The sequence below is a fragment of the Natrix helvetica genome, assembly GCF_964273705.1.
Source record: "Natrix helvetica genome assembly, chromosome: 12".
Lineage (NCBI taxonomy): Eukaryota > Metazoa > Chordata > Lepidosauria > Squamata > Natricidae > Natrix > Natrix helvetica.
The window spans coordinates 9,507,775-9,523,847 of NC_138556.1; the positions used below are offsets into that span (position 1 = coordinate 9,507,775).

Genomic DNA, 16,073 nt, shown 5'->3' on the forward strand with positions numbered 1-16,073 from the left:
ACCCAGAATAAAAGAGAGCAATTGCCATTATTTTCTGGTTGTGAGCTTTCTGAATTCAGTTAGCCTACCATGATCTAACAAAATACTGAACTAGAGATACCTGTGATCTGAACCGTCATTGTTTCTCATATATTCATATCAAGTAGCTTGTCTCTGACATTAATTGCAGTATTGCCCATTCTGGTCTATGACCATAATAAAGATTCAATTTGACTTGATTTGATTTGCAATATTGCAAGTCATGGCTCTGAAGTCCAGAATCTCAAGGCCAGTACGTGTGGCACTTTCCATGGTGCTGAAATTTTCATGTAGCCTCATTTCATGATACTAAAACATATGAAGAACGGTTGCAGGAATTGGGTATGACTAGTTTAATGAAAAGAAGGACTAGGGGTGACATGATAGCAATCTTCTAATATCTAAGGGGCTGCCACAAAGCAGAGGGAGTCAAGCTATTCTCCAAAGCACCTGAGGGTAGAACAAGAAGCAATGGATGGAAGCTAATCAAGGAGAGAAGCAACTTAGAACGGAGGAGAAATTTCCTGACAGTCAGAACAATTAATCAGTGGAACAGCTTGCCTCCAGAAGTTGTGAATGCTCCAACAATGGAAATTTTAAAGAAGAGATTGGACAATGATTTGTCTGAAATAGTATAGGGTTTCCTGCCTGAGCAGTGGGATGGACTAGAAGACCTCCAAGGTCACTTCCAACTCTGTTATTCTATATTTAATATTTTGCAAAGATGCTTCTGAAAGCTACCTAAGTGTACATCCTATCACATGAGCCATCATCTTGCCAACTTTTGGGATCTCTAATGGAGTAGGATATGGTCACCTATGTAAATATTTTCCTGTATTAACCTTCTCCTATCATCACTTTGTGCCTCAGATATGAGTGTTTTAAAGAAAAGGTTAGTCAGGATCTATACATGCATTTTTCTGAGTTTTGGAATTTTTTGATGGAAAAATCAAGCATTTAAACAAGAGACTCTTCATTTCTGGTGTAAAGTGGCCCAGTCCAGCCCAGTCATGTTATTCTCCTAGTCCCTTAGCTAATATCTCTCTTTTATTTTTCATGCTATCTCCCTGCTCATCAAGTTCAATAAGAAAAAAAAAATATTTGTCTGGTTTGCCTAGGACATCACTAGGATATTTCCACTCTTATAACCATAGCATGCAACATAACCTTGTGGAGTTGTGCACTTTCAAAAAGTTATATTTTGCTTATTTTATATTGCAATTTGTAATGAAAGCTGCATGTACACCAGGAAGCAGAGGGTTATATAATCTTTTGTAAATTAGTGTAAATTTTTGAGTTGATATAAATGAAATTCTTCAGGAGATGGTTAAAATATTATTACTTTGTTTTTCTCTTCCTGTACACCCGAATCTTTTTTTTTCCTCGCAAACTGTATTCTTTTGGCTCCACACGGGGGTGCTCTTACCATAACTATTCCAGCTTTCCAAAAGTTTTAATCCAGTATTTATTTTTGGTGAGTAATTTGTTTATCAGCTAGTTATTTTAATCTGATGTTGGCCATATTTATCACTGTCAACCAGGAAGCATTCCCCAGCATTAGAAACTGATTCATCTTGGAAAGTAATTAATATGTAGAAGCTGATCTCAGAGCCTTTTGGTTGATGGCGTCAGGAAAAAAATGTGGACTGAGGAATCCAATTGCATTGTCTTTTTGAGGGACAAAACATACAATTTTAAAAAAGCTGGACACGACAATCTATTGAATGGTTTTAAAAGATGTCCAAAATTGCCATTGTCAAAAAAAAGTTGTGGGAGCTTCACCACTTGAGGCTTTCAAGAAGAGATTAGACTGCCATTGGTGTAGAGAAATGGTGTAGAGTCTCCTGCTTGAGCGGGAGGTTGGACTAGATGACCTATAAGGCCCCTTCCAACTCTGTTAATCTAAGGAACCTCTTGGTTGGATCCAATGTAGACTGTTGATTACAGAATGATATATTAATATTAGAATAGTTACAAAAATATTAGTAAACCCCATGTCATATGGAAATTGTGTTATATAATACTGAAGATTATTCCCAGGAGAAAATCTGGAAAGACGCTTATGTTGATAAAAGTTCATGGGGATAAAAAGGTTTTTCAATGTGCCACTAATCCAGAATGAGATCTGTTTGGTTCAGTTTTAGCATATTGCATGATCACAGACATTAGGATTTCTAAATCATGACTAATATGAACATTAACTAGATCACAATGATTTGCGATGAGGATTAGGATGATGGCAATGACAATTTGGTATGAACCAGCCCTTCCTCACTATCTTCCTATTAATCGCTATCAATCTATCAGTATATATTTGATTATTTGTAGTATTCAAATAGTTTTGTTAGAAAGCATTATACTATAAAGGTATGCTATTATTCATATTATATTATTGGAATATGAGAAGCAGTAGTGCAGTTCTTCAGATGTATAGTTCATGTTCCATTTTATCCTTTCTCAGCCAAATTCTAATGTATGTGCATATTGAGTAGTCCATTGAGGATTGACAAGAGGATCAGCTCAAAACTTTAACAATAATATTTTTTGTGGACATTGTTTTGCTGCATTTGTTTTTCTTCTGGAGACAACAGAGTGAAATTCAGCACATCAAAATGACAACTTGTACGAAAGAGGGAAATGTCACTTTGAAAAATCGAACCAAATAACAATTGACAATATTTGATCAAAACTACATTTTCTCCTGTTTTAACCCATCTCATATTTTGCTTTTATTGCAAACGCTGCCTCCTATATAAATCCTAGCTAAATAGACATTTTACAAAGGATGTAAGAGGAGTCTTATTGCATTAATCAAAAGGTGGATCCAAACTGGTATCCTTGTTTCCATATTGCCAATCAAATGTCTTTAAGAAATTCATATTTTGGCCATAGGCTCAATGGCGTACTTCTGTTTCTGTTTCTGAGCATAGCTATTAACAGACTGATCACTTCTGTCTGAGATAGGATATATTGCCAAACCATTGTTTGATTTATCCAGGCTTTGTTGAATAAGTAACGAATGAATGAATTTAGCCTATGTAAAGACATTGTAGTGAAAAACTATTGACAGCCCTTTTCATACATTCATCTAAACTCTCTTAAAGTCAGTAGCCTTCATGAATTCTATGAATTAGGAGCTAATTCTACAGGTTAGCTCTGTGTTTTGTGATAAAGTACTTTGCCTATTCCCACTAACACATCACTGGGTACTTGGTCAAAGCAAAACTGTGTGTATTTTTTGCAAAGAAAATAAGAGACAGGAGATACAGTAACATTGTTTGCTTGTAGATGTTTTATTAATTAGGACAATGTTGGGTAATGAAAAGTCTCTTGGCAAACAACCAAGTTAAGCGAGCACCAAGAATTCCATAATTTGACTCACTGCTACTCTAGATACTCTGTTTTATTGATTAATCTAAAACTTTGGTAGGACCATTAGTAGCTTTGAGCCATAGATTGTGTCTTTTTTGTATCGAGTCAATCATAATCTTAGCTAGGTTACTTCATATAATGATTATTATATATGTATGTATGCATGTGTATGTATGTATGCATGCATGTATATCTGTGTCCGTTTGTGTGTGTGTGTGTATGCTCCAGCATAACTCTGGAATGCCTTGAGCAATTTCAACCAAACTTAGTACACAGATGACTTACCCTCTGGAGAAAATTACTGTGGTGGTAAGACACCCCTAACACCTCTCGGGTGTGTGTGTGTGTTTTGTTAAGAGCCTATTGTGCCTTAAAGTGGCTTCTACCGTACTGCCCCTAAAATGGCTTCTACTGTACAGCACTGTGGAGTTGCCATGGTAACGGCTTCACAGTACTCCACAAGGGGGCTCCCTCTGGTAAGGGGGAAGATCTAACATTAGAAATTATGTTTGGTATGGACATTTTCCCCTATAAATAAATACCCAGGCAATGCCTGGTTATCGGCTACTACCATATAAGAGGAATATTGAATGTTGTACAAACTTTGTCTTTATTGGTCACCTCTTATTTTTCACTATGAATTAGTCTAATTATTTAAAAACATTTCTGTGCGCCATTCCCCATGGCATGTTCCCAAAACAGCTTACAATCATACCCAAATTACAGAAGTGGAACGATGGCAGTTGTACAACATGACTTAAAATCAGAATAAGACAGATAACAAAAGTCTGAAAGCCAAGCAGCCACTTTTTAAAAGCCTCTTGAATGAGCTAAGTGAAAAGGAGAGGTTGGTTCTAGAATTCTATTACAAGAAGGGGAAGAGAAATTAGACCTATTTCTTTACTTTTTCTTTTAAAGGATGCTTCTGTAGCCCTGGGGTGGTGGTTATGAAGATCACTAATCTTGGCAGTTAGAATAGCATAGCATAGCATAGCATAGCATAGCATAGCATAGCACAGAATAGAATTCTTTATTGGCCAAGTGTGATTGGACACACAAGGAATTTGTCTTTGGTGTATATGATATCAGTGAACATAAAAGAAAGGATACATTCATCATGAATCATAAGGTACAATACTTAATGATAGTCACAGGGTACAAATAAGCAATCAGGAAACAATCAACATCAATATAAATCATAAGGAGACAAAGTAACAAAGTTAAATTCATGCAGTCATAAGTGGGAAGAGATGAGTGATAGGAACGATGAGAAGATTGATAGTAAGAGTAATGCAGCCTTAGTAAATAGTTTGCCAGTGGTGAGGGAATTATTTGGTTAGCAGAGTGATGGTGTTCTTGGAAAAACTGTTCTTGTGTCTAGTTGTCTTGGTGTGCAGTGCTCTATAGCATCATTTTGAGGTAGAAATTGAAACAACTTATGTCCAGGATGTGAGGGGTCTGTAGATATTTCCACAGCCCTCTTTTTGACTCCTGGAGCATACAGGTCCTCAATGGAAGGCAGGTTGGTAGTAATTGTTTTTTTTCCTGCAGTTCTAATTATCCTCTGAAGTTTGTGTCTGTCTTGTTGGGTTGCAGAGCCAAACCAGACAGTTATAGAGGTGCAGATGACAGACTCAATCATTCCTCTGTAGAACCGTGTCAGCAGCTCCTTGGGCAGGTTGAGCTTCCTGAGTTGGTGCAGAAAGATAATTATATCATAAGCATTGATGGCTACGTCTGAAGCAAACCAAGGTTTGATCAATGGAGTTTGCATACAACTTGTTCCTTCAACAATGCAAGGGTTTTGCTAGTAACTGTGGGTCAGTCTGATATTGTCATTTGGGGAGACGGAGAGTAGCAAAGTAGAGGACGCATATCCCAGATGCCAGACAGTCTGAATGGCTGTTCCTGATTGCTACTTGAATGCCTGCGCTGACTTTGATTATGCGTTTTCTGACAGCTTTTGATGAGTTTGACCTTTAACAATAATAACAACAAAAAGAGATCCTTATAAGGTCAGGATGTTTCTGTAATGCAGCTGTCTTTGTTTCAGGCCTAGCTGAGCTCTCTGGTATGTTGTCAGTTAAGGCAGCTGGTGAACTTATGAACTGCGGAATTTCAGCAGGCGATTTTATGAAGATAGGGTTAGCCAAATCCACCTCGCTTTTGTCGAAAGGACTGCGCACTGCAGAACAAACATGCTTTCAGTGCTGCTAAATGTAGGAGATCTTTGCCATTTTTTTCTATCGTTATCCATTTTATAACCTTATGTGCACCAAAACAGCAGTCCTACAGCCTTACTGACTTTCATATGATCTTTCTTTCTTTCTTTCTTTCTTTCTTTCTTTCTTTCTTTCTTTCTTTCTTTCTTTCTTTCCTTCTTTCTCTTTCTATCTCTTTCTTTCTTTCTTCTTTCCTTCCTTCCTTCTTTCCTTGGTTTGATTTGATTTGATTTGATTTGTATGGTCATCCATCTTAAAACACAACTCTGGGCAGCTCACAATAACATTCGAAGTATCTGCAAAGCAAACAGATTTTCTTTGTCTCTGAGTTCCATTCACAAGCTGCCACTGTCTGCCATTAATCAGAATCATCTGGACTCTTGGAAAGTTAAGAGAATATTGCAAGTACAATTCTCCTCCCACCTCATTTACTGTCAAAAAATTAGGGAGGATCTCTACTGAGTCTCTTGCCTTACCCACTATCCAGATTCGGGTATGGTCTCTTTCGTCTCCGTATATGATTAAGCACATTTAGTACAACAAGCTCCCACACTGATTCCGGTCCATCAAATACAACAGAACTCTATTCTGTAAATAGCAATAGAACTTAGACTTATATAGCACTCATAGTGCTTTACAGCCCTCTCTAAGCAGTTTACAGAGTCAGCCTCTTGCCCCCAATAATCTTGGTCCTCATTTTACCGACCTCAGAAGGATGGAAGGCTGAGTCAACCTTGAGCCAGATGAGATTTGATCTGCCAAATTACAGGCAGCTGGCAGTCAGCAGAAGTAGAAGCACTCTAACTACTGTGCCACCAAGGCTCAAATCATTTCCTAGAGCCATAAACCCAATCTCCTGAATAGTTCCTTAGCATTTGACTTTTCTCAAGCTTCTGTTGTTTCCAGGTGGACAAGTCAGCTTACTTTCCTTTCATCTTTTCAGTCAACCTAAATTTCCCCACTCATTACAGTGTCTAATGATTGAACTGTCTCCATCTGCACACGTTTCCTGTAGGTGCTCAGTCGATTTGCTCTTTGTTTACAGAGTCCAATAGTCGCCGAGCTGTACACAGAGGTTATGTTTGTCAGTTGCTCCGGTTGTATCAAGATTGGCACCATCGAGACACTTCAAATAACTACATTCTAATCCGGAGGGGTCTTTTGCTTTGTCTCAAGCATGTCACCAATGTCCGCTCTGGGAGAGAAAGTTTCCTTTTTGTTCATGGCATGGAGATGCTTTTCAGAACAACTCAGGTAAGCAAAAGTTCAGTGACCATGTTTGTGTAACATCCTGAGTTTAGCTCAGCCTTAGAGATAGCTGAGCTCTGGCCTGCCAATTGTACCAGATGATTGTAGTAGAAAACCCACTTCTTATACTTGTGAAATTATATATCCCTGTTGCCTTTGTGATAGCAACAGCCCATAGACATATATATCGCTTCACAGTGCTTTACAGCCCCTCTCTAAGCTGTTTACAGAGACAGCATCTTGCCCCCAACAATCTGGGTCCTCATTTGACCCACTTCGGAAAGAGGGAAGGCTTGAACTGGTCAGGATCGAACTTCTGGCAGTGGGCAGTGTTCACGTGCAATACTGCATTCTAAGCACTGTGCCACCATGGCTCTTGACAGACAGGCAGACAGGTGATAGGTGGAGATGGATGGATGGATGGATGGATGATAGCTAGCTAGCTAGCTAGCTAGCTAGCTAGATAGATAGATAGCAGGCAGGCAGGGTCAACCTTGATTTAGTGAGATTTGATCTGCCAAATTGCAGGCAGCTGGCAGTCAGCAGAAGTAGCCTGCAGTACTGCACTCTAACCATTGCGCCACCGTGGCTCTTCTTGAGCTTGTCTCCTGCTTGCCCTGAGTTTATTTCCACCTTAACATATTGGGACACCATTTTTTTCCTCTTAAGTCGAAGCCAACACTATGGGGAATAGGTAGATTGTCCTCTTTCCCCTTTAAGACCCACAGTTAATCCTCCACCCTATGTGTTCATAGATGGTGAAAGCAGTGGAAAAGTAGAGAATCTTGCTTGAAGACTAAAGGAGAATATTTCTAGCTCAGGGTTGAAATAAGGGATCCTTGGTGGTCTCTGAGCTTGCTTGTTTTCTTACAGATGTTTCATTATCCAAACTAGCTGACATCATCACTGCTAGACGGTGCTAGCACTGATGGTGTTAACTAGTTAGAGTAATGAAATGTGTGCAAGAAAGCTCAGAGACCACCAAGGATCCCTCAATCTTACTTGAATTGTTGGGGTTGATAGGGGGATCTTTGGTGCCCTTTGATCCCCTCAGTTCAACTCTTAGCTACCAATAGTGTCTGCTATTGGTTAATGGTTGGTTAATGCTTCAAGAGATTGTCCCTGTGACAGGTCAATAACAGGTAGCAGAACCCAAAATTAGATTCAGTTTGAAAGATGGACCACATTTAGGTAAACTAACTGAAATTAAAACATTTGACTTACACTATGGTTTAAATTCTCTGCCTTAATGATACATTGATCTATAATATATATTCAGTCAATATTCCAAGACACATGATATGTCTTTAATGAGTTAGGACTTTGTCTTTGCCAAGGCATTCCATACCATTTGTCTTCTTTAGACTTGGTCCATAATGGCCACTTACAAATTGTCCCAAGGATGAAATACATTACTTAAAAACAGACATATCCCGTGGAAAAGGTAGTGTAATTATTGGGTAATGATTTTGCATATGTATTTTTTTCATTTAAATAGAAATACCAAATTTGGACTGTTATCAAAAGAAACTCATAGCCAAGGGTGAAATATTGATGTTTAGATTTCTTGTGCTTACAGGTTTTTTTTTTTACCTTTATTGTACACTTGGATTAGGTAGTCTTAGTCTTGAGAAATCACCCTCAAACTGAAAGTTCAAAAGTCTTTGAAAGAGAGATCGGTCTCCCATAAAGTATAAACACTCTAATTTATTCCCAACATCCCTTGTTTTTTGGAAATTGTGGATGCAAATTAACATAAAGTACAACTTGAGTAGAGAAATTACATGTTTGTAGACGCAGGCTGAGTCTTATTTTCTTTATTAACTAATCTAGTTTTAAGGGAGAAGTTAAAGGAACATTCCCCAAATTGTGTAACATTTCCTCTTAGAATTATGGTTAAATAATTCATTCAATCTCTTCTATCTCAGTTCTGCATCTGTAAGCATTTTTTTTTGAAGTGTGAATTTCACATTTATTTTGGTATTGGATTTTTTTTAAAATCAAATGTCCATTTTGTATGCAATGTCCTTAAACTTCCGTAGTCTCCTCTGCAGCTTTCCTTAATAGATACACACACTGCACCACCAAATTCAGAGAAGTGAGAAGTGTAACTGTTCTGAAAGAAATAAATTGTCCAAGAGATACGAGTGAAATTTGTTTGCTCAAAAACGCCAAGCAAGCAAAATTCTCCCCATCTCCCTTTAGAAATAGAGAGAGGTTTGCACATATGTATTTGACCCCAGAGCCTTTTGTTAATCTTAAAACATTTAATCCTGTTAAGGATTTTGCATCTTGGGCTACTTTGGATTGAGGTATAAAGCAATAGGCAGAACCTTAGTTGGTCATGCTAGCAAATTGCATCTTTATGATATTGGTTCCATTTCACAAACAAGCTGAGTTAATTCCAAGCTCTAAAACTGGAAAAGAAAATCTGCATGAAGGGGACCCTGAAATGATAGTTACGATATGATTTTAAGATAAGCAGCTGCTCAGCACTTCCAACAAATTAAAAGATTTTTATCCCAAGAGCCAAATGACCTCTATCGTCAGAACACTTTTTAAAAACCATTTTAAAAGTGTAGCATTTTGTAGTGTTGGAAATTTTGCTGCTAGCTCACACACTGTGGTCTCCAGAGAGAAGAAAAGAGAATGCTCCAGCCATCATATATCTTTTTTTGCTAAGCTGTGGGATGACCATCTACATAAGAATGTGATTGGTTTTTCATCCCATTTGCTTTGAGCAGAAAAACTGTCAATCCCCTCTGGAATAAAGACAACTTCTGCAAAGCATCTATTTATCAACAAATAAGCCAGTGGAACAATTTTGCTGCTTGTGCTCCTGAAAACAGCACATATGGCCTTCAGATCCCCTCTAACAATGGCCACCAAGTTGTAACTGTTCATTTGATAGGAAAAGAGTAAGTTATTAAACACATGGGAAATAATCACATTTACTATAATTAATTTAACAGAATAGGTTCCTTGCGTTCTTGGTTGGTGGAGCTATCTGAGCCAGGGAGAAAATGATAATCTGAATGTTCATTTTTGGCTCTTGTTTAGGGCAGCCTGTTCAGCAAGAATCTGGACCCTATTGTCAATACAGTGACACAGATCCTCAGGAAAACCTATCCAAAGATGCCCTTTCCTTCAGCTGCAATTAGCAGCTCCTATTCTTTCCCCATTCCTGGGAAAACAGAATCTTCACTCCCCAGACCTGAAGGTAAGTTGTTTCAAAGTCCCAAGTAGGAAAAAAGGAAAGGATGGGATTCCCTCTGACTCCAGTATTCAGGTTGTGAGGGTCGATCTGCTTTGTAGTGCAAAATACGCACCCATGCACCACGAAGAGATAGAAGCCCGCTTAGAGTGACGTAGATGTTTTGCAGAAGGATAAATCTCCACAGGAGGCAGAATATCTTCCATGAGAAGAATATGCCAGACGAGGCCAATAAATGAGATGTCCTTGGTGCTCTCCAAGTTTGGTTGTTTTTGTTCTGAGCTAGGCTTCCCAAAAGCGCAGAGCCAACTCCTCATCCTGATAAAACCCCTTTTATTTAGTTTAAAGTGAATTCCTCTCCAACAATGTCCTGGCCAACAGTCTTTCAAGAGATTTATCAGGCTTGGAGAGCTGCCAAGGCCGATATCTTCCAAACACCACTCTGTAGCAGACAATACTTGCCAGGAACAGATCTTCACCCTAATGAATTGAACTAATTGTCTCCTGCAAACACCCCTCCCCTTACGCTCCTCTTTATTCCCTATGGGAGGGACCATTTGCCGTCTACCTGTGGCTTTACTCCCGAGTTGACCCTTGTTTCTTAGCTGTTCCCTTCTCCTGGCAGCTTTGCATATGCGCACACTTGGAACAGGCTCCAGCTGTTCTTCTGCCCCACTGATCTCCAACTCCGAAGGCAGCTGAAAACTGTCAGACGGCCCTGCCCCCTCTCTGCCTCTGATACACAGCCCTCGTCCGAGCCTTCCCCAGACTCCAGGACTGGCCCATGTTCCTCCCCAACCTCCTCACTGTCTGAGACTGCCACCAGATCCACTGGCCGCTGCTAGGCCACAACAGTGTTTCATTGCCAAACTAGGTAGCAACATCAGTGCCCAGATGGTCTTAATTAAAGAAATATCTGCAGGAAAACAAGCAAGCCCAGGACCCCTCATGTCATCCCTGAACTATGCAAATGTTCTCCTTTATCAGTAAAGCCAATAAAGATGCTTGCTGATGGAGAAGCAGGATGGGGATGGAGGTGGGAGAGAAAATTAAAATTCCAACCAAGAAGGGAAGATGGAAAGAAGTAATTAAGTCATTTTTGGAACTGCAAAAATGTGCATGTTATTTTGTAAGTGTTTTATTAATTTGACGGTAGTATTGTCTTGAGAGATGGTTTCCCCTCATGACCGGTATGGCTGCTGGTTGGAAGGAGGGGAAGAACTCTGAGATTTAAGAAACTCATACAGCATGATGTGCAGAACATAGTTTGGCAGGATGGTGGAAGCTCCGGATCATAAACCAAGACAAAAACATGCAAGATCAGTAATAACTTCCTGCAATTATGTCATCTGAATAAAAGATTTTTTAAAAATAGTGGAGCAGATAGCAAATTCTACTTAAGATGAATGCAAATTGCCCTCAAGTGTCTGCTTGTGGTTTTGGTTTGATGTTCGTTTTGCATATTGCTTTTTTACACCCCCCTCCCCCAAATTACAAACGCATAGCTATATTGTTTCCCTTTTGATGAGACTTATTTTTGTGTTGTGGATTCTACCAGTGCTTGAGTCCATGAGGGAAAGAGCTCATTTCTTTGGACAGTTTAATTGTTGACTTCTTGGCTTAATTGTCTTTTCTTTGCAGATTATTTTGATGAAGATGCTGAGGAAGAGATTGAGAAAGACTGTGATAATGAAGACCCTGAACATAAGGAGGAAGTAAGTAACCTTGTTTTGTAGCAAGCTGCCATGGGTTTGGTAGCCAAGCCTTAATTCATTACACTTTTAATAGATTGAGAGAAGATGTCAGCAGGGATTTTTTTTTGTCCTTTCTGAATGTCTGCCAGATATTCTATGAGATCCAAAGCCCCAATCAGCCATAAAACTGCCTTGCTAAGCAAGATTCAGACCAGGCCAAAGTCTGAAGGAACATTATAATAACCACTATATTTACAATAAGTTGGTTTTAAGTCTGGACTCTTGTCTGGATGGGAGAAAACCAGTGTCTAAGCATACATTACTTCAAAACCCATGGTGGAACAAAAGTGGGATACTGTAGGTGTTGAAATAATTAAGGTCATAATTTTGTTATTTATGAAAATAAATCTTATTTTGCTATAGAAATATCTAGACTTGTGTTGGAAATAATGTTGAACTAGAGATCCCAATGGTTGACCTTTGGATGTCTGCAAGGCTAAATTTCCAACCAGTATATCTGTTTTATGGTTATCTTCTTATTCTTCATAATTGTGGATAGATGTGACCCACTGTTATTGTTGAAATTTATCTCCAATGAGTCCAAATACATGGTGGAATGTTTATATATTTCTTTCTTCCTCCTCTTTTCCCTCAAAATAGTTTATTTAAGTGCAGTTCAAGAATTGGGGCCTCTAAATGTTGGGGGATACATCTAGCAATCTCAAGAAGCATGGCCCATAGTCTAGGGAGCTTCAGAAATATCCCATGACATTCCTTACCTATTGTACTGCTTAGAGTTATGGTGATAGTACATGGAATATAATGGGAGAAGGCTTCAGACAAGACTGTGGGTGAAGATGCAACCAAGGAGAAGTTTCTTCCCTACTTTTCATTCTTATTTTGAAAGGATGATGATCTAGAGAAGGATATTAACAAGCTCCTATCAAGGCCAGAGCTCGACCGACCTGAATCTGAACTGAATCAGTATATGGTCATGTGTCCTGAACTTCAATATAACATTCAGGTGAGATCCTTCTTGGGTTTTGACTTTCCAGTCCATTCAGAAAGCTGCTGTATGCAATGATCCATAATGGTTGGTTGTCTTGCTTTCCTCCGATTTCAAGGAAAATGAATTGGAGCCTAACGATGAACTGAATTCTATGGACATCCCTGGGACCCTGACCAGTTCCTGCCTCCGTGTCATTCCATGTGCTTCTTCCCTGAAGTGCCAGTGCAAATCTAGAGAAAGGGACCAAAGTACAGAAGAAGAAAAGCAGATCCAGAAGACTTTAGATAGGCCAGTACACAGAGAGGAAAGAAAGCAGAAACCCCAAGCACCTGAAAAAAGAACTTTGGGTGAATCAGAACCTTTGGCGACTTCTTTCAGAAAAGGCACAATCTCCAGTAAGGGTCATAGAGCCCAAGAAAGATTACGGAACAGGCAGACGTCCCAGTTCCAACATATGAATTCCTGTGCACCTGGCTGTCAGGAGGGGACAGAAGCTTCTGAAGTTGTCACAAAGCTTTTGGAGAGGCATCCTGGGAACATCCCTTTCCACAAACCTAGGCTATTTATGGCAAGGGCTAACCGTACCCGCTCCATTCCAGACTACAGAGTATTGGCATTCCCAGATCTCTGGGGTCATCAACCCCCTCCTTACAGCCAGCCTTTACAGCAAAGGAGATGTGGCATCCAAAAGTAAGTTTCTCTCCCTTTACTTCTAACCCTGTAGTGAAGATATATAGAGATAGGAAGATAGCAAGGGGTCAATGAGGGAAATGTTGAGCAACACTCTCAGTAATTATATATTGAGGCAACGTCCTATGGCACCAACTCCTATGGCAGTTGGTGCCATAGGAAAAGTAGGAATCACTGTGATACCTTTGGGGAGGACGTCTCCCCACAACCCAATAAGGAGTGCCTCAGCAGGCAGTTTGTGATGAGTGGAACAAATCTAAATTGGGGGGATGGATTGAAGTGTTCAGGCATAGGACAAGACTGTCAAGTTAGGACCCCTAAATGCAACATGGCTCCCCATGAAGGAGTCTTCAAACTTGGTAACTTTAAGACCTGTAGACTTCCAGTCCCAGAATTCCTCTTCCTGGCTGGGGAATTCTAGGAGTTGAAGCCTATCAGTCTTCAAGTTGCTAAGTTTGGCGACCCCCCATTTTACAGGTGAGGGACATGGTGGCTCAGTGGCTAAGACATTGAGCTTGTTGATCAGAAGGTCGGCAGTTTGGTGGTTCGAATCCCTAATGCCGCGTAACAGAGTGAGCTCCCATTACTTGTCCCAGCTTCTGCCAACCTAGCAGTTCGACAGCATGTAAAAATACAAGTAGAAAAAATAGGGGCCACTTTTGGTGAGAAGGTAACAGTGCTCCGTGCGCCTTTAGTGTAGAGTCATGCCGTCCACATGACCAATGAGACGTCTTCGGACAGCGCTGGCTCTTTGGCTTTGAAATGGTGATGAGCACCACCCCCTAGAGTCGGGAATGACTAGTACATATGTGTGAGGGGAACCTTTACCTTCACTTTATTCCACAGGAACAGAGTGAAAGAAAGAGATATTCTAAAAAAGGAATCCCAACAAAAGAAGTTTCCTTCTGGGCATGTTCTTCACTACCACCTCAGCTCTTCTTTTTCTTTACCACAGGGCCAAAATATTTGATGACATCCGCCGTGTGGTCCAACCAGCTGATATAATCAAGCGAGTTGTCTTCAATTTAGACAGCTCTGAGTAAGTGAATTTTGTTAGTTGAGGCCATTGTTAGTGAATCATGGACACTTGACGTCCTTCCTCCCCCTCTGCACATTTATAAAATCTTCCCTGGAGGGTCCTCTTCTGGAGACAGGATGAAGACAAAGCCAAGGTAGTGTGGTGACACTGTACTTGGACTTGGACTTGAACTGGAGGAACCCAGGTTCAACTAGTATGAAAATCTTGCTGTTAGTCTGGGGAGTAATTTTCTATCAGCCCAAACTTCCCCATAGGATTGTGGGTGCAGAGTTAAATGCACTGTGATCTCTATATTTGTTCTCCTTGTTCTCCCAGCAAAAAAAGGACAGATGTAAATACAATTGGAAACCTATGGGGAACCTAATCATTATGAACTACCTCTGTTTCTGTGAGTCCCAGTGCTTTCTGCTAATTTTTTCCAGTGGTGAACAGGTCAAGCTACAGTATTTCTCAGTCAGCTTTGCGCTAATTGTGTTGCCTTTTGTTTCAGTTCTTTGCAGTCAGATCAACAAAACTGCTTAAAGTTCTTTTCCCAATTTGAATCTGGGAATCTCCGCAAAGCCATCCAAGTGCGGGAGTAAGTATTGCAAATAGTCCCCAGCAGAGTGTTCCAGGCCATTTGGGGGAAAGGCCATGATGGAAGGCAAAGAGATGCTTATTGATTTGCCAACATTATCTAGTGGGGAAAATTTGGATCATAATGTTTAACTTTTTCGAAATCCATCGTATTAGTAGGGGAATATCTTCACAGCACAGTTGTTAAGAAAAGTTATTTTCAGAAGAGAAGAAATGACCCAAGGAAGAAATTACTAGATTACTGGATTGATCATGCTCACTCTCAAAGTACTGTTTCAGGAGATAGACAGATGTTTGGCAGCTTCAGATGTTTTCCTAGCCTTATGTGGAATGCAGTGGTTTGGAGTTCCAGCCATTGAGCCAAACCACCATAAGTCTAATGCTAAATAACCAGCTTATATCAGAAAGGTCGGCAGTTCGGCGGTTCAGTGCCGCATAGCGGAGTGAGCTCCCATTACTTGCCCCAGCTTCTGCCAACAGCATCCTTCACCTTGGATTGTTCAGGTTGGGGACAGCGATTGGAACTGAAGTTGGACAACACCTGGAGGGTCACAGTTTAGTGTCTCGCTTTAGTATAATTGTTCTGTTGAGGATTTCCTGTATTATATTTTGGGGGTGTGGTGGCTCAGTGGCTAAGACGCTGAGCTTGTCGATCAGAATGGTTTACAGTTCGAATCCCTAGCGCCGCGTAACAGAGTGAGCTCCCGTGACTTGTCCCAGCTTCTGCCAACCTAGCAGTTCGAAAGCACGTAAAAAAATGCAAGTAGAAAAATAGGAACCACCTTTGGTTGGAAAGTAGCAGCATTCCATGTGCCTTTAGTCATGCTGGCCACATGACCATGGAGACGTCTTCAGACAACACTGGCTCTTCGGCTTTGAAGCAAAGATGAACATTGCGCCCTAGAGTCGGGAATGACTAGCACATATGTACAAGGGGAACATTTACTTTTACCTTACGGTACATCTAGTTCTCATTGAATGCCAGATGACT

The 16,073-nt window shown here is 40.2% G+C and overlaps 1 protein-coding gene across 3 annotated transcripts in view; it reads left to right on the forward strand.

Annotated features, from left to right (window-relative positions):
• Positions 1-16,073, forward strand: part of AGBL1 (AGBL carboxypeptidase 1) — a 384,955-nt gene that overhangs the window by 63,726 nt on the left and 305,156 nt on the right. For all 3 annotated transcript variants that reach the window (XM_081964808.1, XM_081964809.1, XM_081964810.1), the window contains 7 exons: positions 6,658-6,866; positions 9,921-10,080; positions 11,716-11,789; positions 12,676-12,792; positions 12,893-13,467; positions 14,423-14,506; positions 14,997-15,083. In XM_081964808.1, coding sequence (XP_081820934.1) covers positions 6,658-6,866; positions 9,921-10,080; positions 11,716-11,789; positions 12,676-12,792; positions 12,893-13,467; positions 14,423-14,506; positions 14,997-15,083 — 1,306 coding nt within the window. The remainder of the gene's footprint in view (positions 1-6,657; positions 6,867-9,920; positions 10,081-11,715; positions 11,790-12,675; positions 12,793-12,892; positions 13,468-14,422; positions 14,507-14,996; positions 15,084-16,073) is intronic.